Genomic DNA, 27,812 nt, shown 5'->3' on the forward strand with positions numbered 1-27,812 from the left:
TTTCAGACCCAAATCCATGGGACCAAAGTCCTGTGTTGAGTTGGGACGAATAATTAACTAAAACAAGGTTTTTCTTTTTTTTATATTTATTGACAATTTTTTTTAAACGGATACATTTTTAAAATATAAATTATATATATAAGTCAAAAAACGCAAATTGAAAAAAATATATGCCAACAAATATTATACAAAAATTTCAAAAATAAAACATGGCATATCAATATGAAAAGAACACAGACGAAACATTTGATTATCAAGAAAAAATATAGAAGTTATACGTATGTATATCCTATGTTCAACATTTTATTACTTTGCCAAATCCAACACTACCCAAAGCTTTAAAAAAAATGTAACAAGGCATTTTCAACTCTCACTAACGTATTTACATTATTTTATATAATTTTATAATATTCATATTAGGAGTAATATAAATATGCATACCTCTTGAGTTGAGACTTGCTCCTGAGTTTGCTCCAAGTGGTATCACTATTGGCCATGGAGACGTGAGAGGGACGGGAGAGGCGGAAGGAGCGGTGCTGACTGGCGCTAGCACTATCCAGGTGTGGGGGCCGTTTGCCCTCTAACTCGTGTTTCTCTGTAACACCGACAAACATACAATTAAGTATTATTCAATATGGATGATTTGTCTTATGCTCAGAGACAGTACAATATTGAAGTATATAGCCACCTGGTAAATCAATATTTAAAAAGGCTATAAAAAAATGGATAGTGGAGGCAGGTGGAAGAGAAATGGATTGCGTCATTTGGCCGAACCAATAAAAAAATATTTGCTCCATTTCAATACTGAATGCAGAGTTCTTTTAACATGTTTATTTATTTATATATACGCCCAATGGGCATTTTTAAGGACATATTTATACATAGAAAATTATTATAAAGGAAAACAGAAAGACACGGTGGTATTTAGTAGGTGGGAGTGGAAGCGGGAGAGAGGTGTTTATAATTTAATTAGATTCAGTGATCTTATGAAAGAAGACAACTTGTTATCAAAGAAATCAAGACTGGTATGTTTGTTGGCAGACCTAAGAATTCTGGGCATAGGGGAATGAAAACCACAGTTAGTTCTATGGTTATCGGTATGAAAGAGTAAGTTTTGTCTGAGGTTTCTAGTAGGGGTATTTAATTTTATTAAGCTCAATAGTTCAGGCACATCAAAGAGTGAGTTGAGAATTTTAAATGGGACTAGAAGGTCGAATTTATTTCGACGGTCTTGAAGGGAAGATATATTTAAGCTAGTTTCTAACTCATTATACGTATATTGGTCTCTGGATAAGCCCAACCTCCAGCATATCTTTCTTAAAAATCGATGTTGAACTGATTCAATATTTTTTATGTAAACATCATAATATGGAGACCAGATAACAGAGGAATACTCTAGGTGCAAGCGAACTAGGGAACAGAAGAGAGTTTTAAGGGTATTGATATTTTTGAGGTCAGTTATGCTTCTGTTAATAAATCCAAGGAGTTTTAAGGATTTGTTGATAACATGTTCAATATGAATTGTAAAAGAAAGTTTAGTGTCAAGTATCATACCTAAATCTCGTATACTAGACACAGATGATAATATTTCATAGTTCAGTGAGTAGTCGTACATGTTTGGATTTTCCAGACGAAAAAATCTCATAACCTTGTATGTTGAGATGTAGATTATTGGATGAGCACCAGGTGCTAAAAGACAGTAAATCAGATTGTAATAGTGAACAATCGGAAGGGCTGTCAATCTGTTTGAGGATCTTAGTGTCGTCAGCAAACAGCCAAATTGATGAAGTAAGAAAAACATTTTTTAGATCATTGATGAATAGATTGAATAGCAAAGGAGCAAGGTGAGCACCCTGTGGTACACCTGAAGATACATGCTGTTTGAAATGGAATTATTTTCCCTGATAAACTGTTTCCTTTCACTGAGATATGACTTAAAGAACGATAAAAATGGATTACGAATTCCAAATTCCAAAATAACTAATAATTAGGTACCTATATATAGAGAAACATTAAAGATATTTCTGTATTGTATTTTCAAACAGTGGGTAACATCGGGGGTAATTACGAAAATTAGGTCATTAAACTTATAAATCAGCATTTATGGGTTACCCACTAAAAATACATATTTGTATCTTCCTCCATGAATGGTACAAATAGACATGTCGTGATTGAAAATCATATTGTAATAATTTTAGTGGTTAACTCACAAATGCTGATTTTGAAGTTACCCAGTTGTAGTAATTACCCCGCCATATTGTTCTGATGTTTTGCAAATTTTCTGTCTGTATAATGTTTTCTATGTGTATTACCAACTGCAAAAAAATAAAATAAAATTGAAATGTCCTCGGCAAGAGGTATTCCAGTGAGGACATATTATTTTTATTGTTCAATATTGTGTGTATACAAAAAATTATAATATTGAATGTGGAGCAAGGAATAAAGGATCTAGGCATTACTTTACATAGTAAACTCTCCTATCGTGAACGCATTGATAATATTGTGAAGAAATCTCTCAAACATCTCGGTTTTATCAATAGAATGACGACGGACTTCAAAAATATTAATACCATAAAGAATCTTTACTGCTCACTAGTTCGACCCCATCTAGAATATGGTTCTCCAATTTGATCTCTATTCTGTAGGACTCATATTGACCATATCGAGACTGTCCAACACCGTTTTCTAAGAAAAGTGGTATGGTTGCTCAGATTGCAAAGGGGTAATTATTCTCATTTTGAAATAGAGCAATCTTTTAATCTGTCTTCATTGGAGAAACGTAAAATTTTCAAAATACTTAATGCTATAAGTGATGTCCCATCTCTATTGCAATCAATTTCTTTTCATGTTCCCAACCATGTCATCAGAAGTCAACATCTGCTATTTATTAAATCTTCTAAGAGCAACTGTTGTTTTTATGCCCCAATGTCCAGAATGTGTAGATTAGTCAATTCGTCACATAACTTGGAATTCTATGGGATAAATCTTCCGGCTTTTTGTAGATCTCTTCGCCACTAAAACGGTGTGGGATGAAGATGGATTGGGATGGTTTAGCTCGAAGTCTTATATGTTTATCGTGTTTATGACCATATTGTATACCATTATTTTATTGTCCTTGTTTGTCTTAGTTTTATGATTTTTTTGTTCAGTTTCTTGTATATACGTTTTCATGTTTAAAAATATATAAAAAAAGATCTGCCTTGGTGATGTCTCAGTGGTAGTAGTGGTAACAAGTTGAGTTTTGATTACCGTTAGCGGGCTCGGGGCAGTCGCTGTCTTCCGAGTACATGGTAGTGCTGCCCTGGAAGGCGATGGTGTAGTTGTGCTTGTTGGCCCGGCAAGTGAGGATGATGTCGCTGTCCAGGCCCTCGCAGTCCAGGCTGTCCACGGAGAAGTGGGCGGGCGGCTCTCCGCCTTCGCGCACCGGAGAGAACAGCAGCTCCGACTTGCACAGCGACATGCTGTTCAGGGAACCGGCAGTCGACTCTTCGCCCTGAGGGTCAGAAAACTCGTTAGTTTATTTATTTTGAGAGATTTAAAAACATGATTATAAATATTTTTTACATTATTGGTAGCATAGACAGCGATAAAGAAAATCTTCGAGTAGGGGATATAAAACTTTTAAATAATAAGCAAAAATCAACATATCAACATTTGAAATAATACATTGTAAATAAATTTTGATCGAAAATGTAATGCTATTAAAAAGTTGTGTTAATTCTTATGAACAAACTTAATAAAGCATAAATAAAATCAACATTGACATAGTTGTCAGAGACAAGGAAAATATTTGATTCCTATTTACATGCGGTGGTTTGTCTTTATGAGGAATGAAGTAATAAGAGAACTCCGGTGACAGCTATCGTCAAGCGGAGGCAATACTCTTGGCTAGGCCATATACTGCGGTGCCTCCTGAGAGCCCTAACCACGCTTGCCTACTTAGCAAGGCATCAGGTTCTCGACATAGAGATAAAGACGATAGAGATGCATGGAGGCTCTTTGTGGATACCATATTCTCCAACTAGGGAGCAGACATGGAATGATGATGATGATTTAGAAAGAAGACAATGTCAAAAAATACAATTTTATACAAGGCAGTAAAAACTAAATGAAATATACTATATAATAAAATATTCCATATTATGTATTACATTATAAATTATTCGTCGCTTGATTATTCTGTAAAACATTTATTTGTAAAAGTTTCTTTGAACCGATGATGAATAAATATGCATAAATTAATAATACACTGTATTTTTTATTAAAACAAAACAAAACAAACAAACAAACCATCACGCCGTTTCCCCGTAAGGGTAGGCAGAGAGGATAGAACGCCACAACACTCTATCTTTGCATACAGATCTCGCTTCCTCTACATTCATACATCTTCTCATGCACGCGCGCCGATTATTCCGACTTTTGACATGTCCATCTTTAAGTATTTGTTGGATTTGGTCATGCCATGTCTTTCTCGGTCTTCCTCTATTTCTGCATCCATCAACATTTGCATTGTAAATATTCTTAGCCGTTCTCTCGCTGTCCATTCGTTCTACATGTCCAAACCAGCGCAGAGCTCCTTTCTTGATTTTGTCGATAATGCTTGTCTCAGCCTTACATAATGTACGGATCTCAACATTTGTGCATCTATCGTACATAGTTTTACCACACATTCGCCTGAGAGATCGCATTTCGACAGCATTCAGCTTACTTTCATCCCTGTTTTTCCAAGTCCATACTTCGCTCCCATACATCAGGGATGGGACCAGGACTCCGTTAAAACACACTTTCTTTTAATAGATGTAGGTACTAGATTTTGCTTCCAATGGAGTTTATTTATTTAGGCAGATAGGAGAGACCCGACATTTTCTATATTCATACATCTATCTACTCATGCACGGACGCCGACTATTCCGACTTTAGATATGTCCAACTTCAAGAATTCAAATATCTGCTGGATTTGGAAATGTCATGTCTTTCCTGGTCTTTCTCGTTTTTTGCATCCATCAACATTCGTGTCATACACATTTCTCATAAAATTTTATCAAGATTTATAGAAACTGAGAACATATTTATCATTCTGCCTACGATTTAGCATTTTGAATTGAAATTCCCCATCTCCATTGAAACACCGGTCAACAATTGATTTTTTAATTATTATTATCTAGTTATTCTCAACTTTACTCTGTTATATTTATATTTAGTACGTAAGATTTTCTCATGGTTATTGCTATCTTTATTTAGAAATGTTATGTTTCTTTTTAACTTTTTATATTACATGTTTACTAAATTGTTTAGTTTTAATTATTCTATTATTTCATACTATGTACTACATGATTATTGTGCACTGCTGTGATTATTTCTGTAATTTTTTTTTGTTTTTGTAAAAGGTTCTTTGAACCGTTGATGTATAAATAAATAATAAGTTATCTTTGGTAGTAGAAAGTATCGATTATATTGCAGATAAAACTTTACATAAAAATACCAACTTGTAAAAAATTTATGTTGAATTTTTAATTTGACATCAAATTTATTACACGGAATGAAATAAATTATAAATCACATTGCACTGAGTGAAGATAAGGAATATTATAGAAACTATCATTGTCAAGTTAATCTCATTTCTAAATAAACAAAATGGCATCACATTTCATTAATGATGTATCGCTGAGTAATTACTACAACTAAGTTACTTCAAAATCAGCATTTGTGAGTTATCCAGTAAAAACACATTTTTTTATCCTCCTCGATGAATGCTACAAATAGCCAACTCATACATTCAAATAATTACAAAATGATTAGAATGAATCAGGATATGTCTATTTGTACCATTTATGGAGGAAGATACAAATATGTATTTTTACTCAAAAATGCTGATTTTGAAGTAACCGAGTTGTAGTAATTATCACGCCATATCACATTCTAATAATAGTAATGATTGATAATGCAAAGAACCTACACTATTTTATATGTAGATATGCTCTATCAATATAACAAAGGTACTATTTTAATAATAATAGTGGTCTAAGATACCACTGACTGAATTCTATATTAGTTTTCTAAACAGATCATGCTCTGTTGTAAACATTTTGCTATAAACAAGTTACACATTCTGTACATTGACACAATTTACACTCTATAGAGGAATGTTAATTAAAAAACTCGAGATGGTAATTAAACATTACTCCTTTAATATAGAAACTCCATTGGCTGCATGCACTTGAAAATGTGAAACAAAATCTCATTGAGTATGGCACAAATGAAGTATGTTATAATACTTATCTTAAATTTTCAATAAACCTTGGGTTAGGTACAGAATTTTTTTAAAGTATTTTGATCAAATGTCATTCTTCTGTATTCAGGCGGAAGAAGAATACAGTTTTGCGTGTGAAATAGAACCAGAACCCTAGATGAGCGTTTTCGACTCGATGGCTGCTCTTGGAAAAAATCTTTAATAAAGATATCGAGTGGAGATGGTTGAGTAGAGGTTGACGCGTTAGAACTATTCTTGTGGTCGTGGTTTGGGTAGACGTGAAATAGTGATTTTTAAAGGTTTTTTGAACTGCAATATTCCATTGTTTCTGGACACCTGAAGCGTAAGGACTGGTCACCTTACCGACATGTAACAGATTTATTTATTTATTTGTTTATTTATTTTATTTTATTTTATTCAGAAAACATACAGTCATATATAATAAGTATTAAAAATAACATTTTTTTAACATAAAAAGACCAATTAAGTTTTTATAAATTATGCAAAAGATATAAACATTAAATGTGACAAAAAAAATAAAAAAAGGATGATCAAACTAGGCTGAATTTAGTTTCAAAATTCAGTGCCCTATGCAACATGGGGTGCAGACAGGTTAATGATGATGATTTTGATCAAGTAAGACTTCAGTAATTGTATTAGTTAACAGTATGCTTCATTATTTGCCAGCCAATTCTGATTTGTAGTATCGATGATTAAAATTTTATCTAAGTATCTGCTTTCTAAGTAATGAAACCTAAAGAAATTTATAATATCATTCTCAATCAGAATTTTCCAATAATAAAAATAATTATAAAAATATTTGGCTGATTTATATAGCGCCATTTTTGTGAAAAATCACCTCAAGGGCGCTTTACAACTGTATACTTAAGCTTACATTCAAACTAAACTAAAGTGACATATTATATTTTCTGATTTAAAGTTGAGGGTATGATAATCTAAAGAAGTGAGATTTTAGTTGGGATCTGAACTGACTGGGACTGTTGATGATTCATAAGTTTGAAGGCAATAATTGGCTCCAGGCAGAGGAGCCGGCAACGGCAAAAGCACGATCTCCAAATCTCGTGTTTGGGGAGCGCCGGATTTCGACAAGTTTTCCTGTTCCTGAATCGTGGTGGATTATCTCTGATCATCTCTGGAGCGAGAGACAAGAGAGAAGCAGAAAAACTATACAACTCCATTGATGATTGAAAAAAAAACAGCAAAAGCGTTATTAAAATAATCAGTTAATTATTATTATTTGTTATTTGGAAGGCGGATTTTGCTAGTGCGCCTATATTTTGAGCACTGTTTTTTGTCTGCGTTCTTCTTCTTTCAAAAAAACATCCAAACGGTATTTGAGCTGGTTGACAGAAATGGAATGGACAACAAGTTTGGCAATTTATTCCAGTCTAAAACCACCCTACTGGGAAGGAAGTTTTTCTTGCGAATGAGGTGGAATTGAGTGGAGTCTGTACAAGCCAATTTGGATTTATAAACTATATCTAGGTATTTATAGTTCATTCTCAAATCCACATTCGTATTTAGACGTTTTTAAATTTTCACTCAATTTAATTGAAAGATATTTAATGAAAACCGCACAAAACGGCACATACCACAGTTTCTAGTAAGTCTAATAGGCACATTTTCACAGTTAATTCTAGAAGTTTTGATGCAAAACAATATGAACATAATGTCACTCGCCCTAGTGGTATTAAACTTATGAGTGTACTTGTGATGTGTACAATAGTCACTTGATAAGAAGGAAATGATTCATTGACATTTAAATGGAGCATACAGGAGATCATACCACACACATGCATGATACAAACACACACTATTATATCCATTGGGAAGCCACTCCTGAATGTCCAAGTATTGGTGACTATTCATTTAACTGCCATTTGACAAGATGGCCGAACTCCTTGCATTTTGCAATTTAAAATGGAGCATAACAATGTTTATTACATAATTAAAACCGGTATACTTTTTTTTATGAAAACATTTAAAAATAATTCTTATTTATATTAAACGCATTAACTTTGGGGTCAAACACTTTCATTAATGTTAATTAAATTTGTTGAAACAGAGAGGGAAAACATTTTGAGAAGGGGCTATGGAAGTCTAGGCATTTACAGGGCTTATGACCTGTCAATGCCTGGTTTGAGGCCACAGTAATAATAAAGTTTAAACAACCTTCAAAATCAATATTTCACGTCCACCCTGCCAGGAATCGAACCCAGGACCTCAAGAATAGTAGGCAAAGACGCTAACCACTGCATTACAAGGCGGTCTTATCTCCACTCGTTTTCCTATTTTAGAATTTTCACGTGAGAGTGCCATCGAGTCGAAAACACTCGCCCAGGATTCTGGTTCTATTTCACACAGCGAAATGTATTCTTCATCGGCTTGGGCACATTTTATTGCATCCTATTTTATTTATTTCTAAATTATTAATTCACCAACATTATGTGGACGCATGTACTAACTTCATGGGACTAACGACCTGCGTAAAATAAGAACAAATAATGTTCTAAAATAAATACAATAGTCATTAAAAAAATATTCATGAGTCAAATAATTGTCTCTTTTAATCGATAATAAAAAAATATTTGCCACTAGTAGATATAAAGAAAGGAAATAAAAATTATATACATTATCTTTATTAACAATCTAGAGTTTTGGCCTAAGTAGGCATTATCTAGAAAATATTAAAGAAAGTTTGACTGATAAGTACATATTACATACATTAATAAGCTAAATTTTTATTAACTTTTTAACATGACGTGTAAAGGGTCAAAACCACAGAAGAAAATTTATCATGACGTAAATTAACCAGAAATATACTTCTGACGTAAAAGATAATAATGTTTATAGCTACATATTTTTTTCAAACAAAATCAATGCAAGCAACACAGAAAAAAATTGGTTTAAATTGAATCAAAAACTTTATTTATAATATACTTAAGAAAATCTGATTCTAAAATAGCTAGTTTAAATCAAAATTAAGTCAAAATAAATGTGTATTCATTTTGTGTAAAATCATCCAAATAAATTGAATATCCGTAATACTAGTTTTAGTACACAACTGTTCCTTTGTCTGCTAAGCAACTAAAATATGTATCAACTGAGTTCAGGACAAAGGTTTCAAACCACCAACGAAATTATGGAAAAAGCGGTTTCATTATTTTCAACATGTTTGTAACCAAATAAGGAGGTATTATACATATTCTGGCAAGAAGTATTTTAATCGCAAACACCTATTGGTGTAATTCTTTTGCCAGAATCTGGATAATACCCATGGAATTTGTCAAAAACACATTAAAACTAATAAAACATCTCTTTGAAGACTTTGTCCTACTATCTATATGCTAAGAATGCTAAGCATTAGCAGGGCCTCAATTATGAACGCTATCTTCATCTGAACATATCGAGACGGTGTACTTAACTTCTGTACTATCTGTATCTACCTAGGGTGTGTTCTACCTACTTGTCATCGCCACATCATATGATCGAAAGCAACCAATGAATGACCCCAAAGGTTTAGTCCGCGTTCTTTACTTGATTAACATTTAAAATAGTTCTCATTTATATTTTAAATAGGCTTCTGTGATAAAAAGTACCTACATAAACTCTAATAAATCCCAATTCAAGTAAAAAATGCTCTTGACAATTACCAAGACGGTATACTTAATGATCGTCTGTATTTATCTACTGAGTGACTACAAGGCCGCTCTCGATACGTACTCTCAGAAAGATAGTAAAACAGATGGAAAAAATTTAACTAAATTATTTTTTTACAATGGTAACATTTTACAACTAGACGCTCTTGTATGTTTATAGGGCAGCATCTTAAGGTAGTAAAGCTTTGTTAAGGTTGAAAATATTTAGCAAAAGTATATTCATTTAAAAGAACAGTCTTTTTCTGAAATCGGCAAATTAAATTATTTTTTATACCTTTTTAAAAATAATAAGTTAAATAAATATGTATGTTAATGAAAAAAAACCTTTATTTGTTTTTTATTGATAAAAATGTGTTTTAGTGAGTATGAGAAAGTTCAGCCCTTTAGGAAATTGGATATAAAAAATGTTTTTATAAGCGCGGTAAAAATGAGAGCATTCAATTGTAGGGTAAAGTTTCATGAAAATGCATAAAAAAAAGAACTACTCTGAACAACGTCAAAGAAAAATAGCCCTTAAGAAATAATGTTTGAAATACTGTTTTCCAAATCAAGAATCTGCAAATAATTTGTGTAATCTGAAAGTTTAATCTTGGAGAAAAAACCCGCACTGGGGTTAAGACATTCAAAATATAGTATACTTATTTGTATGAAAAAATAAGCTGGAATAATCGGCTAGTTTCTTGGCTCACCGCAGGCGCTGGGCGCGCTTTACTAATATTAATATTTATATTAGGATAAAAATACGAACAGTGGAAATGATTTAAAATAAATGGTAATTATTTATTTGTTTTTCTGTAAATAAAGTTACAGTAAAACATTATTACGGTTAGTCAAATATAATGTAAGCTGCGCATAATCGCTTCTATACACGGTTCGCCCCTGGTACATGATGTGATGATGATGATGATGATGATGATGATAATAGTAGAATTTAAATAGAATTATAATACCTGTTTTAAACACTAATCCTCAAGTTAAGTGATGTTTTTACAAAATTTGTAATTTTGGCATTGACTGGGTGATGCTGTAATGTGGCTAAGCTTTTACATGTAGGTCGTTGTACAAATTATTGAACATTTTTATAATTTTCCACAATCTTGGTTTTCAGTAATCCACTTTTCACACCCTTTTTTGGCAATGTATCCTATAGCAGCGTTTCCCCCCTTTTTAAAGCTTGCGGACCGGTGAAAATTGGAGAAAAATTTTGCAGACCGGTAGAGCAGGTATAAAAACATTTATTTATATTGTATTTTGTTTATTGGTTTTAATTATTATTTTATAAAAGGTAAAGAAATAAATAATGATGCTTTATTTATTACAGGAATTTAAAAATAAGCGACAAGTATATCTGCGGACCGACGGATGGGAAACGCTGTCCTTTAGGATACATATGATTTCATTTTATCTAATCAACTAAAATACGAGTAAAATACAAATGCACATAAACACACCCTGTTGTTGTAACACAATTTAATAATATGTATGATTCTTATTTAGAAACTTTGCTGGTCTGTCTTTAAACTGTATTTTTTTTAATGTTACTATATCATTGTCGACTGTTTGTTTCTTAAAAATAAATAAATAAAACTGTATTAAGTAAAAGCCGCTTTACCATATTTTCCATTTTTTACTGCATTATAAAAATTCATAATAAACTTATATTAAAACAAAAAAAAAGTGTTGTTTGGGATTTTGAAGCATTTTCAACCATCAAATATTTAAAAAAAAGAAAAAATTATTTCATTCTGCTAAGATAAGGGTTAATAAAATTATATAATTTACTGTTTTATTTCACGATTATTTTAATATTCATGTCCCGACTTACTGGAAATAAAATCCGCGTTGAGTCAGGACTTACAAAAGACAGAAGACTCAAAAAGTAAAATAATTGCCTCGATAATTGTGTAATCTGAAAGTTTAATCTTGGAGAAAAAACCCGCACTGGGGTTAAGACATTCAAAATATAGTATATTTATTTGTATGAAAAAAAAGGTGGAATAATCTGTAGTACCTACTAATTAATAGGTAAAATGTCCGCTTCATGGTCAAATGGTCAGCGCGCCCATGCAAGAAGATTCGGGTTTGATTTGCGACATAAAAAATATATTTAAAAATGTGCTTTTACGCTATAATGTTTTATAGCCCCTGAACTGGCACCTGAAGTGTAAGACTGATCATCTTACCTTCGTGTAACCAAAAAAATCATAATATGCTGCGGTTGGTGTACCAATGCAGTGCCCTGTGCACCATTAGGTGTGATAAAGGAATAATGAATGTGTGATTAGGTAAAATAATGAACAAGTGTAATAATTGACAACAATTTTAAGGTGAAATAATTCATAAGTATTGCTTTTAATTTGAAAAATTACTCCATATTTCAAAATAAAGTGTTTTTTTTTCATGTCATGATCAATATTCAAATATTTATGGAAATAATTACACTCGTTGGTTTAGAAGTAAAACAAATTTGAGCAAAATATGCACATGACATTATGCACCAAAAAGAAAATGGATGAAGTTTAATTAATATTTACTTTTCCTCAGAAAACTGTTGATTACAAACATGCACTTTTGTTACTTAAAACATGTACTGTTTATACAGATGTATAAATAAAATTACTAATCAAGTAAAAATGTGTTTTGAATTTTATATTTGAAGCACTATTACTATTTTTAAAATGCAACTATTTTTTTTTCTGTTTTTTTCCCCACATTTAATTTTTCCGTATAAATATTGATTACCAAGCAATAAATGTGAATAAATTTATAAGATATAATTTCCAACAATAATATACTTAATATTATATTAAACTCGGTTTAAATATCAAATTGTTATTTGAGGCATGTTTCCAATAAAAAATTGAATTACGAATTATCCCTTCTGACATGTTTCAGTGGATTTTCCTAGTCAAAAATAAACACAAGAGCAATATGATTTCAGTAGGAAATTTTAGTGATTTTTTTGCTCAAAAGGGGTTACCATAATACATTTTTTATCACAATATTATTTCAGTCATAGTAGGTAGACATAAATATTAAAACCATGCTTCATGCTGCATTATTGATGATTAATGAAAAATTCATAAGGGTTTTAAAAGACGGATGAAACATTAAAAATGTATGAGGAATACAAAAACAAAGTAATACTTTAATCCAAGTTATTTTCGTAATGGAGAAAATATCAGTCTAATCTGAACAAAAGATGAGTCAAGTGAAAAAAATCATAATTACAATTATTTGTCAAAAAAGAACCCACAGGCACTTTTTAGGTAATGTAATGTGTGTCTATAGAAAATGTAAAACATGTGAAATCAAATGTCAAGTTTTAACCACAATTTCTATTCTTGATTATTTATTTTAAATTGTATGTTTTAAAAACAGTCTGGAAAGTTTATAAACACAAATCAAAACAAAAACTAAAACTATTATTAAAAGAGTGTTAATATTACAGTATAACACTTTATATACAATAAGTCATTTTTAATTATTTTAATTACTGTCAAAAGTCATGCAAGATGTTTGTTGATTTACAGATGACATAAAATCTATCAAAAGGGAATGATATTGAAACACAAAATAAAAATATATATGGCATTCCATGGGTATGAAGGTAGAAAATGATTTAAATGTATGATACTAATTTAACTATATATACATACACTTAACTGTCGAATTATAGAGAACATTTCTAGGCCAGAGTTTACATTTTAAAGAGCTAACTCTAAAGATTTATCTATTTAAACAGAAATAGAGATAGCTGAACATTAAATTAAAATTGGTATCTGAAACAGATTGTAAAACGCAATGCAAAAATAATGGATTACGTTTATGACTGATTTGAATAATCAAAGATGGATTATTCACAAAAGATTTACAAATTATGATATGTTACAGTTAAAATTCAGGCAATGATGCTAGATACGAAAGAAGAAACGACGCATTTCCCAAACAGCTAAATAAAAACACATGAAGATGATGAGCACACACAATGAAACGATCAGTCGAAGGCAGATTGTACCTGAGAGCTACTGTGAGGACTGAATGAGGAATCAAAACAGAACTTTTCCATGAGTGAGCTGGTAACGCTGGCATACATTTCTCCACGACGATTGGTCTGCAAAATTAACAATAACCGCTGCCTCAACACACAAACCGACAATATACTCCTTCTGGTTGGCAAACTGCATGCAAATCAAGATCAGCAATACAAAATTCATCTCTGTTTCGATTACGTATGTCTTGTTGGAATGTCACAAGCAAAACAAATCCCAGAATTTTAAAGAAGAAAATGTGGCTTGAAATATGTGAATCAATCAATGTAAAATGTATAAATTTGAAACCAGAAATTTCATGCAAAATATCATATTATTCTCGACAGACGATATTGGGATACTCAATGAAAAACATGATCAAATATAAAATATTCATTTGGTTGTAATTTAAACCAAAATTATGGTAAACAAAACACAACTTTGTTCAATTTTAGAGATGCTTACATTAAAACTTTGTACTTTTGTTCTCTAACTCACATTAATTTTATTTTTCATTTCCTTTCTGTTTTCCATATAAAATATCTTATATCCCAATGGAAAACAGAAAAAATATCATGGGACATAAATCCTCTTGTTTTAATAATAAATCCGTGTATTTTAAAATGTTATTACAGTTTTATTTAATAGACTATTACAGTTTTTAATTAATATCAAATGCCTATTAGAATCGGAGCAAACACCATGATGCACAATCATATAATCAAATGTTTCTTAATTTATAAGGAGCAGTTTAAAAGATATTTATAGTAGTTGTCTTAAATAGATTATAAACTTGTCCTAAATAGTTGGTATGTAATGTAGGTGAAATTATTTGTCTTAAAATGGTATTTTTTCTAAATATACAGTATTTTTGTTTAAAATTAGTATCAGTCTTATTTAGTTGGTATTTATCTTACATCCTGCATAAGATGTCCGGGAAGTTGCGACAGCAGCGCGTGTATGTCCCTAGTGCGGAAGCTCTCCATGTCGGCCTCCGCGAGGTTGGCGTCCAGGTCTCGGGCGAGCTCTTCGTAGCAGTCCAACCCTCGGTACGAGCTGGACACGGAGGACAGAACGCTGGCGTGCTGACAGGAGCTGTCACGATAGCTGGAACGACAAATACCCATTTGAATTTCACAAAATAAGCATCTAATTTATACACCGAAAATACGATACCAACAGACAAAAATATTAAAAGGGTAATAGAGAAGTCTAGGCATTTAGAGTCCTTAGTTTTGAAGTTATAAAGGTCATACAGTTTTGAATAAACAAAAGAAGGGCATAGTATGCCACCACTTTTCAAGTAGAATGGACGGTCAGTTGATTTCTCACAATAGTCCGGCTTATCCTGAATGAGTATTAAGTGGTTTTCTCTTCATTTAGCAAATGAAAACTCTGAAAAGACAGTGCTAAAAAATCGCTCTGGAAACAGTGCCGCAAATTACATAAAGCGAAATATGTCATTTTATGAAGTATGGGTATTTAAAAACAAAAATTTAACACATATACATACATATTTATTTTTAAATATATTATTCAATTTTACTTTGTTTCCTGGAATACGAGATTTTTTATTTCTTTATTTAACGTGTTAGACATAATTTTAAATTGTACATTGGTGGATTTATTGCCAAATGGCAACTTCTTCCAACCAACTGATGATGATGATTTCACTAAATAGAGGTATTATTATTAAGTAATTTAACTATTTTTATTAATTATTTTTGTTTTATTGCTCAAAAAACTTTTTTTTTTTTTTCAGTACATCATAAGATGTATTAGTTTTTTTATTATTATTATCTAGTTATTCTTAACTTTACTGTTTTATATTTATATTTAGTATATAAGATTTTCTCATGGTTATTGCTTTTTTTTATTAAGAAATGTTATGTTTCTTTTTAACTTTTTGTATTATATGTTTACTAAATTGTTTAGTTTTAATTATTCTATTATTTCTTACTATGTACTACATGATCATTGTGCACTGCTGTAATTATTTCTGTAAATTATTATTTTTTTGTAAAAGGTTCTTTGAACCGTTGATGTATAAATAAATAAATAAATAAATATTATATATTGTTTAAAAATCTATTTTCTATAATTTGTAAAAATAATAACATAATTTACGCTTGCGACAGTAAAATTTCATATTAAATCATATATTCAGTGTAGACTCACGTGACAAAGCCACACAAGGAATAACAAAATAACAGCCGACTATCCCACCAGATACTCACACACAAAACATAGAAACAACATACCCTTTGTAGCAAAAATAAGTTTGAACAAAATAAGAGTGTTTTAAAATGAATATAGTAAATGATTGAGATAAAAATATTTAGCTAATCTTTATAGCGCCATTTTTGTGAAAAATCACTTTAAAGGTGCTTTACAATTCTGTAGATACTTAAACCTAAACCCTAACTAAACTACTACAGCTTGCCCACCACATACCCCACACCCCATCCAAGGACATAAATCTCCTTGGCGATGGCGGTGCCTACATAATTGAAAAAATTGCTCGTTACCGAATGAGAAAAGCTGCCCGAAGGAGCTCTCCGTAATCTGGTAGCTTTGGGATCTTCGTGTTGAAAGAAAGTAATTGAGAAGTACATTATATGCACTTCATTGGATTGCGGAGAAGAGGGAAGTGAATCCTTTACTGACTGGGATTAAATTGATTGGACATGATCAACTCGCCGAAATGATTATGAAACTTTTTAAAAGCCTTGAAATTATTTTTGGAAGCCACCAGATCTGTTCACCCAACAGGACCTGTGCTAACACTACATATTAAACTGTCCGATTTTAAAATTGAGGGAACGATAAACGAAAGAAGTGAGATTTAAGTCTGATACGCTGCGATTTGAATCCAAATGCAGTACCTAAAATGCATCTTTGGGTGCAGATAGGGGAATGAGAAAGATCAGTGTTTGGAAAAAAATAAAATATTTTGATGTATCGTATTATCAGCGCTATGATTTTTTTAAATTTGCTTTTTTTGAAATAACTCCGCGTGTGACATCAGAGGTTCTTCTCAGTCAGTTCTTCCGATTGGTTCGTTTACGATAAGCAAACCGGAAACCAGCTCTCATATCATTGGTTGGTTCATATGAACCAGTGACATTGTTTAAAGTAGTGCGTTTTTATTTAAAAAAAAATAATTTTCTTACATTTTAAAGAAACTTTGCCGTATAATTTTAGCTCTAATTTTTACCGCGCGCAAGAAAACATTTTTTGTGTTCCTCATTGTGATAATGATTGATTTTAGACTTCAACAATGTTTTGAGTTGATTGATTTTAGACTTCAACAATGTTTTGAGTAAGTTCAAATGTTTGCAGACTGGCTGGATTTCCTCCCTAGGGAGTTATTTAGATCTTAACTTGTTGCAACACAGAGGGAAAACATCATTTACAGGGCTGATAGCCTGTTATCGGCTGGTTTAAGTGGCCACTTTAGACACTGTATAGCATTCACCATTCTCCCTATGTTTAGGGATCCCTTCTCAAAAATGTTTTCCCTCTCTGTTGCAACAAATGTAGATTTTAGACTAGTTAAATTAAACTGTGACAGAGTTGTCCCGTGGTAGTGTCGCGGACTCACAGATCGGTCCATGTTCCGAACCCTGCTTTACCGCAGTTTGAGCTAAATTTTCTATGGCAGAATAATTTACAATTCCGATAAATGGCTCCAAAATTAAAATATCTAAGATTTTTTTTTTTTAAATATATTTTTTTTTGTAAAATGTTAACTCACTTGTAATCGAGGAACCACTGGTAGTCGGAGTTTTCGTGCGTGAAGTCTGCATCGTTGTTGTTGGACAGCTGTTCCGCCTGTGCGGGGGGCGTTGGGGGGGCCGGGGGCGGCGGCAGGGCGGGGTCCCCCCCCGGGGGCAGCTTGCGGGCCGCGCACGCCGACAGCGTCTGACCGCCTGGAAATGCAAACAAAAATATATTATTATTACACATCTCTACGGAGTCTGAGAATTCTTCCTCTTTTCCTCTCCTTTTATTCCCCTTTTGCAAACCAGAAATCCGAGGTCTAAATCCTTGAGAGTGATCGATTTGAAGATTTTTATTTTTCAATGCGACAACACTTTGCTTTATATAATGGCCACACTGATGGTTTAACGTTAAATGGTGTGTAAAACTGCTTTAAAAACGGAAATAAAACTAATATGGTTTGGTCAATTCAACCTAATTAAGAATTTTGGGTAATGTCGCAATAATGCTCTAAATGAATATCATCATGTTTGATTTCACATGTTCATATTTTATGACGTGTAATCATCAGTGTGGCTATATTATATGAAGCAAAAATTAGTCGCATGTAAAAAATAAATATCCCCAAATTAACAACTCTCTAGGGGATAGAGAAGATTCATAATTGCAACCCCGCTTTACCATAACATGATTCAAGTACGGTTATGTTCGGCAGTTGAAAATTTCTTTGAGTTCAAATATTTAATCATGCGGACGCAAATGATTGTTTTCTTAATCCAGAGAACCTATTTATCTTTATTAAATTGCACACAGGCATAATGCAAACTGACCATATTTTATTTGAAGATTACCTGTATCTTATTCATAACTGCACAGACGTTTCCATTTTAAAAAAAGCGGCCGATATAGTTTAAATTACAACTTATGTATGTAAATGTAAAACAAATTTCAAAATAAAAATAACTGCACATATAAATAGTAGCCAGAGATTTTTTTGAAAAATATGGAAATCAAAAAACGAAGTACTTTATATAATTGGTACACATATTATTTTTATTTTTATGTATTTTATTGCTTTATATTTGTTTTTTATTATATATTATACTATATTATTTATGTTTAAGTAACATGTATTCTTGGCAAATATATATTCTTTATATTTGTATAATAACGATTTTTAATTTCTTGCATTTGATTAGCTAGGCATTTATAATTAACTAGTTTTAGTTTTTCTTTTTTATGTTGTTGTTTTATTAGTATAGGGCTACTTATGCTCTAAAGATAAAAAGTCTCCACCTTAGAACAGGCTGAGCCATGTTAGATGGAGACTATCATAAACAGAGAACATTCCGTTTTCATTTTACATTAATTCGTTTTATATAGATTCCCTGTTATTAAGTATGTGTACTAATTTTTGCAATATATTTATAAAATAAATAAAATAAATAAAATAAATAAAATAAATAAAATAAATAAAATAAATAAAATAAATAAAATAAATAAAATAAATAAAATAAATAAAATAAATAAAATAAATAAAATAAATAAAATAAATAAAATAAAAAAAATAAATAAAATAAATAAAATAAATAAAATAAATAAAATAAATAAAATAAATAAAATAAATAAAATAAATAAAATAAATAAAATAAATAAAATAAATAAAATAAATAAAATAAATAAAATAAATAAAATAAATAAAATAAATAAAATAAATAAAATAAATAAAATAAATGAAATAAATGAAATAAATGAAATAAATGAAATAAATGAAATAAATGAAATAAATGAAATAAATGAAATAAATGAAATAAATGAAATAAATGAAATAAATGAAATAAATGAAATAAATGAAATAAATGAAATAAATGAAATAAATGAAATAAATGAAATAAATGAAATAAATGAAATAAATGAAATAAATGAAATAAATGAAATAAATGAAATAAATGAAATAAATGAAATAAATGAAATAAATAAAATAAATAAAATAAAGAAAATAAATAAAATAAAATAAAATAAATAAAATAAATAAAATAAATAAAATAAATAAAATAAATAAAATAAATAAAATAAATAAAATAAATAAAATAAAGAAAATAAAGAAAATAAAGAAAATAAAGAAAATAAAATAAATAAATAATAAATTGACTCCAATTCATCAATAATTATACTAAAGAAATGACAAAAAAAACTGTATCAGCGCCCTTGAGGTGATTTTCACAAAAATGGCGCTATTTAAATTATCCAAACATTATTATTATTATTGATGTTTAAGGCAAACGCGTGGGTATCGGACATTAATTTGATACCTGTCTACTGATTATAATAAAGATATCCTAGGATTATATTAGATCAGTAGAAGCTAATGTTGCTATATATTGAGGCTAGCCATAACAGAGATAGATCGTGGGAAGTAAATAATGATAGTAAAACTAAGATTATTTCTAGAGCAGGCACAATAGATAGTAATTTAATTCAATAAAACAGCGTAATGCTTTCTTTGGTGATTGATATGCTTAAAATATTGGAATAGCAGTGATGTCCCAAATAGGCAAATAATCTATAAGATAGGATATTAATTTACAAAGTTATATCTACGATCCAACCAACGAACGCCAAAGCAGTGAATATTACAAATGCATCGAATATAATATTGTTTAATCATTTCAGCGCTACTTAGGTTGCACGTCAAGTTTTCCGGCACTCCAACCTAGATTCTTTAGCCATGTGATGATCAAATTAGCTTGGACATTTCCCGGGTTATTCTTCCAACTATCCGCCAGTTTACTGTCGATATTTGAATCTAAATCTATTTAATTAGATTATTTTTATTTAAAAAAAAACATTTAAAGGTAGTGTAGGCGTATTGTTATGTTGGCAAAAGGAGATTGTGTAAGCAGTAGGTACCTATGTGTAAGCTTAAAACGTTTGTTAGCATGGATATTTAACTAATACAATTTATTACAATATTTAAGTTTGTCCAAACGTTCATAGACAAAAGACTGGATTTCACAAACTCAAACAAACAAACTCAAATATTGTAATGAAACCAACTGGTCCAAGAAGAAGTTTAAAAATTGAAAAATTGTTTTCGGGCGTTGCCTAGTATGTGAAATAATTCAGTCAGATGAATCTCTTCGCAACAATAAAAGTTTCAGCTCTTTAACTTCACTAAAATCAACAAGTGGAAGAATTGAAGAAATATGGATGTTCAAACATAGGCAAAATGGTGAATGTTTCACAGTGTGTAAAGTGGCCACTTAAACCAGCCAAAGACAGGTCATAAGCCCTGTAGATGTCTAGACTTCTATATTACCTTCTCTAAAATCTTTTTTTCAAATGATTAATTTAGTTCATACAAAATATTTTTTTATATCCACAGGAATTAATTTAGATCTGAAAGAGTTTAATATAAAATTGATTTAACTTATTTATTGAACTTATTTTTTTCGGTGTAATTAGGCTTTAGTCCTGTACATTCTGCTCATATTATCAGAACGTCTAATATCGCGTAGTTTACGAAGCGTGAATATCTCATACAAGTAACTGACTGTACATTACATTCGCTTCTTATGAGCAGACTTGACTATCAAAACTAAACTAGAGCAACATCAGAATGTTTCAATTTAAATTCCTGAGAGAATTGGTGCAAGGCACGTTCAACATTCTACGTAGGGAGTGCAAATTGGGTAGGTTCTGCACAAGTTGTAAAATTGTCATTTGAATCGTGAATACTTCGCAATCTTAACAGCCCAATCATATGATTGGTCTATTTGTACTAAGCAAATAGTACTTTGATACTCCTAATCAAGCGGGCGGTTTGATTTTTTTAATGTGATAAAATGAACAATGTTTTTTTTCAGCCTATGTAGTTTTGTTAGGCACTCCCCCCCCTTTAAGGGCGGTTTGAACGCGATTAAAAGCAATTTAGAACTATATAAACTTTATGAAGTCTACTTATCTATTTTATGACATTTTATAATTATTTAAAAGTTTCTACTTATGAACCGATACTTCTTTAATAGATCAAGTTTTTCTACTGATATTTCTTGGTGGAACTGCATTTTAATTATTATAATAAAAATACGTATATAGTTTTAGAAATAGTGGTTAGTAGTATGTATAATAGAAGTTAGAGAAATATTAGATTTTTTTTTTAATTTCAATTTTATTTATTCATATATATGTACATTACAAAATGGAATGTCTTAATTCATACATATAAAAATAATAAGGTACGTATAAAAGTAACACATAATTAAACATAATATCCAGAGAATAACATGTTAAAAAAATAAGAGAATCTTGTAACGAAAAACTCCCTCAGAGACGTGAAAAATGTCAATGTCCAAAGTAATATTGTTCAACATAGAGATAGCCCTTCCAACAAGCATAACCATTGGCAGGTTGGTCCTGTATATTGGAATGTGAAACAGTCTATGCTGACGGTGTCTAAGGTAATTATCCGGAACATAAAAGCTAATGCTCCGCATAATTTCAAGGTTGTCAATAATACCGCGCAACATACGAAAGATGTGCGTAGTTAAATACACATTTCTTCTGGTCTTCAAACTGCTGTAACCGAGCATACCCTGGAGGAACTCAGTGGGATAAGGCCATGGATAATATCCGCACTCCCTCATGAAGAGAAACCGAAGAAATTTCTTCTGAACCCTTTCCACCATAAGAGAGTACGTCAACTCACACGGTCCCCAAATCATCGCGCCAAACTCGAGCCTACTTCGCACCAACGAGTTACAAAGAATTCTCAGTACTCGTGTATTACCAAAAACCCTGGCAGTACGCAAGACGAATCTTAACATCTTCAACGAACTACTACAAACTTGTTCAGTCTCCCACCAGTCTGAAGATGTCGGTCAGGATGAAACCCGGTCACCAGTAAAAATTATAAAGAAAAGTGGAATAAAACTATGTACGTATTTTTATTATTATGATACTTTTTAAGTTTAGTCAGCATGGCGGATGTACGCAGTTCAAATTTGTACATTGTCATTTTTTACATAGACCTAGAATCATACAATGTATGTATATGTTTAAATAATGGCCTCGAATAATCTCGTTCTAGCATGCACATCGCATCGTAAGTACCTTTCTTCTACAGTTACTATTAATTTTACGATATAAATAAGTTTCTGAAACAATCGCGGCTTGATAACCTAAGACCAAAGTTATAAGTTACATACATTGAGTGCGTGGGATTAATGACTATAAACATACTAATTTTACTGGGACCTAGATTCACATTACTTTTGCTACTGTGTTTAAATAGTTTATTGTACTATCATTGACAATGATTCATACTGATTATAACATAAAATTATGTGTGTTAACTACCATAACAGCATATATGAATCAATTAATGTTGGTCACCTCGATTTCCGTATTACTAGGGCTCGATGCGACACGCGACGCACCATAGCGGGATAGGAAAAAGATAACATAACAAAATGAATCGATTTTAACAAAATTTAGCGTCTATTTCATTAATAATATCAAATATAATATAATATCGCTCCCATTATTATAACACAGCAACATGGTTTTTACAAAGGTAGGTCAGTAGAATCTAATCTCCTGGAATTCACAAATTTTATTACTGATTATTTTTGCAAAAATTCTCAAGTTGACGCCATATACACCGATTTTCAAAAGGCATTCGATAAAATTAACCATAACATCTTGCTTCATAAACTGGAATGTTATGGAATTCATGGCGATCTTTTAAGATGGTTCAATTCTTACGTAACAAATAGATCTAGTTTCAAATACTGCAGCTTTGGTGTTCCGCAGGGTGCCCATTTAGGTCCCATTTTATTTTCTCTATATTAATGATATAAATCAGTACATTGAATTTTCTTAATTTCTACTTTTTGCCGATGATGCCAAAATCGTTGCCAATGTCAACGATATATCATTGTGTAAATATCCAAAAAGATCTTGATCGTCTATTTGATTACTGTAATAAAAATCACCTCAAAATGTTATTCAACGACATTTACTAAAAGTACAATTTTTTTTACGCACACTGATACGATCAAAGAGAATTCCATATCACGGTGTAGCGAGATAAGAGACTTAGGAGTTATTCTTGATAATAGATTGCTGTTTGGGTCTCACATAAATTCAATTGTTGAAAAAGCTTACCAAATGCTGGGCTTGATTTTAAGAATTTCCAAACCTTTTAAAAAACTAAATACATTTAAAACTTTATACAACACTTTTGTACGCAGTAATTGGGAGTTTGCATCCGTTGTGTGGAGCCCACATACATAACAAACATAGAAAGGATTGAAAATGTTCAACGAAAAAATTTTAAATACCTAGATTATAAAAACAATAAAACGCATTGTACTTACAGTCAATCTGCCAAACAAAATGGATTTTTTACCCTTGAAAATAGACGCACTGTATCTGAATTATGCTATTTCCATAAATTATTAAATAATAAATTAATAATCCAAACTACTACTACTCTCCAAAATTAATCTCAATGTCCCCTTTCACGTGACAAGAAATAAGTATTTGTTCCATCCGCCAGTCTGTAGCACTAACTATGCACAACACTATTTCCTCTATCGTTCTTGCTCTAACTATAACGCTTTTGTTTCATCTATTGATATATTTTACATGCCCCTTAATTTATTTAAAAATAAATTAAGACTCCTTATTTCTGGCCGCGATACGATCCCGCTTACTATTTAATGATGCTCACACTTACACACACCTGAACACTTACTCCTACACTAATACACATAAACACACATCTACACTTACTCTCATACAAATACACATAAACACACCCTTTTGTTGTAACACAATTTAATAATATGTATGATTATTATTTAGAAACTTTGCTGGTCTGTCTTTAAACCGTATTTTTTTTAATGTTACTATATCATTGTCGACTGTTTGTTTCTTTAAAATAAATAAATAAATATCAGATATGAATTGACTATGACTTCCAATTAAAGACTTTAAACTTGTTAAAACATACTGAGAGATAGATTTATTGATTTTATTTAAGATTTTTAACTTTAAACGGGACTGCCCAAAACTATTAGCACTCATCAACTTCAAGGTACCTGGGGTGGTATCCTGAACCACTCTCGTGGCAAGAGAGAGCAGTTTTTCTCGTGTGGTTTGTATGAAACCACACGAGAAAAACTGTGCCACGAGAGTGGTTCAGGATACCACCCCTGGGCTGGTATTCCGAACGCGTTTACAGCGCGCTATAATCCGTATTTAGTACGTAAAAACGCGCTATACCGCGCTATAATTTCGTTTGGAATACCAGCCCTGGACGAATGACTTGTACGGTATACTCTTATAATGCTATTCTCAATCGACTGCATCTCTGATATTTTAAACATGAAGTATAGTTTATATAAATAAACTCTATATAATTATTTCAAAGACAGTGCACGGTAACTTACATTTGTTAGGCTATAGTTTTTTTATTTTTTTTAATTTATAAATCATATAACACAAATTATTTAACAAGTATAATACGTTGAATTACATTCCCAGGAGTTACAACAACTCAATTCGGGACACAAATAATATTGACATTTAGAAAATAACACATTAAGAACAACAAAGAAACAAAGCAAGTTTAGCACCTTTATAACTAAATATAGTACAACAATACAGTTATGTACCTAGAATATATATTTTTAATTTTATTTTGCTTTCTATTGATTTTTTTCTACTTTTTGTGAACATATATTAAATAAATTTTGGATAATTATTTTAAGCATAAAAAAAACTTTTTTTTTCTACCCGTACCTGCGTCTTTTTAAAAAAATAAAAAGATTCTACTTTTTAATTTTGATGTCTCTTAACTTTTGCACATTTTATGAAACCACTGTGTTATAATATTTTCGACCTTGTGGTGTAGTGGTCAGCGCGTTTGCTAACCATGGAAGAGGTCTCGGGTTCGATTCCCGACATGGTTGACATGAAACATTTATTTAAAAGGGTGTTTTTACAACTACAATATTTCATAGTCTCTGGACTGGTACCTGAACCGTAAGACTGATCGTATTACCTTCATGTGAGAAAAATGATCATAATATGCTGCGATTGGTGTACCAATGCAGTGCCCTATGCAACATTATGTGCGGAAAGGGAATGATGTGTTATAATACGTACATATAAACTTTTTATGTTTTTTTTTCGTTTATCTACTGTATTTTATTTAAAGCGTGTATTTCTACATACTATATATTTTTTGTATGGTAAAAGGAACCGCGTGCCGTGTAAAATTAATAAATAAATAATATATTGTTTATCTGACAATACCTAATTAACAAAAGTTTCTTGTCACCTCATTAGTTTCATTGGAAACGCTATAAATTAATTAACTTTATAACTAAAAGCAAGTGTTTGTGACGTGTAAAACGGTTAATAATTAACCTAATTTATTGCACACGAGTTTAATTAACAAACTTCATAATTATCTATGTGGGAAGAGAGGGATTCTTTATAAACCAACATATTATTTGATTTATCCAGTTCGAATTTTTCTTTCAGATTTGTTTAAATAACCGAATATTTAATATGGAAAAACCCTTCATACATTAAGTATTTTACACCATGCCCAAGAGTCTGGTTTTTTAAAGAGATTACAGAGAGAAATACGATGATTTACTTCATTCTGTGATTTTATACTTTATTTGTGTCGTTTTTAGGTGTTCTTTATTGTTTAACTTGTGTCATTCGAGCAATTCGTCTGAGTGATAAATGGTTGATCAAAAGCGGAAAGAGGGGGGAAATTAGTGCGGTATTTTGTGTAAATAAAAATCACACGGCAATAGCAAACTCGGCTACCAAAAGAGGGACTGAATAATTTACAGAGGTCAATAGATTCATCATTGAGTCCAAACTCACATCCAGGACTATTGATCTTAATAATTTCAAACAAATAACATTATTCACCGTACATTTTACGATAATGAACTATTTGATAATAAATATTTGGGACGTACGTTCCTTAATAAAATCAAACACACTAATCACTTATCTAACACCAACTGAAGAACTGTTAGAAAAAACGAAACAATTAAACGAAACCGAACTTTTTCTACAAGAATCATTAAATTTTATCTTTAAATTAGCCACTGATGTAATAGACAAAAAACTAAAACTTGAAAAAAAATAGTAAAAAACACGGACACAATACAAGAAAATATCAGAACAATACATACAATATTCTAAAACGAGACTAATAAACCGCGGACTAAAATTTTACAATAAACTAACATACCAAATAAAACAAGAGACTCAGACAACCTTTATAAATGATGTTTAAAATATTATCGTTAACAATAGAGTATGAATTAAAAAATAAGTTGTTAAATTAATGCGATCTGTAAGAGTTTATAAATTATATTTAAATAAAAAAATGTTGATTGCTTTACAATTTTGATTGGCCGAACAATAAATATCTTCAGATGATCACGGCCAAACATGACAAGGAATGGAACGAGACACAATTGACTAATAGTGGATAATGGTTGTTATAATAGGCCCATTTAATGAATTAACTGGTTCGCAGCAACGTAGCACGATTGTTTAACGGTTCGCTTCTCGCAGGGCAAAACTTGGTGGAAATTATAAACGCAATATCGCCATTCGTATTCTGATGAAGACTTCCTCGCTTAATGCTTGGTACTTAATATCCTTTGAACGATTTAGGTAGGAGTAAGGGAACATAAGATAAAAAATATATACATGAAATAAATATTAAAAAGATTGTACACCGATTAGCAATGCAGTTTGTGGACGTGACATAATAATTATAACATTTACAAAAATAATACAAGGTAGGTATTGAAACCGCCCACAGATTATCTAATTTTGGAAGAGTGTAATTTCTCAATCGAGTCAATGGCTTTACGCCTGTCTAATAAATATCGCCTCCATCATATTACAATATAAATTTAAAATTATAATATTTCCTTTTTTATATTCTATAGTAAAATGATCCCCCAAAACCCATTACGATAAGTTTGAATGTGTTATTATTTTTTCTGCATTCGTCATGATAAACTATTGTGATTTGATTATTTCACATGTTCAAGACAAAAAACACCTCGATCTTTC

The 27,812-nt window shown here is 31.0% G+C and overlaps 1 protein-coding gene across 7 annotated transcripts in view; it reads right to left on the minus strand.

The window, feature by feature from the left end:
- The window catches only part of LOC148273376 (uncharacterized), a 182,252-nt gene that overhangs the window by 14,919 nt on the left and 139,521 nt on the right, over positions 1 to 27,812 (minus strand). For 4 of the 7 annotated variants that reach the window (XM_088238785.1, XM_088238780.1, XM_088238781.1 and 1 more), the window contains 5 exons: positions 17,719 to 17,893; positions 14,879 to 15,068; positions 13,949 to 14,044; positions 3,250 to 3,493; positions 442 to 595 (listed from right to left, as the gene is read on the minus strand). In XM_088238785.1, coding sequence (XP_088094911.1) covers positions 442 to 595; positions 3,250 to 3,493; positions 13,949 to 14,044; positions 14,879 to 15,068; positions 17,719 to 17,893 — 859 coding nt within the window. Of the gene's footprint in view, positions 1 to 441; positions 596 to 3,249; positions 3,494 to 7,863; positions 7,992 to 13,948; positions 14,045 to 14,878; positions 15,069 to 17,718; positions 17,894 to 27,812 lie in introns of those variants that run through there. The other 3 variants (XM_088238782.1, XM_088238784.1, XM_088238786.1) reach the window with 2 other exon arrangements.

Source organism: Micrasema longulum, unplaced genomic scaffold, assembly GCF_059751315.1.
Source record: "Micrasema longulum isolate JH-2025_06_02 unplaced genomic scaffold, ASM5975131v1 h1tg001969l, whole genome shotgun sequence".
NCBI classification, from domain to species: domain Eukaryota; kingdom Metazoa; phylum Arthropoda; class Insecta; order Trichoptera; family Brachycentridae; genus Micrasema; species Micrasema longulum.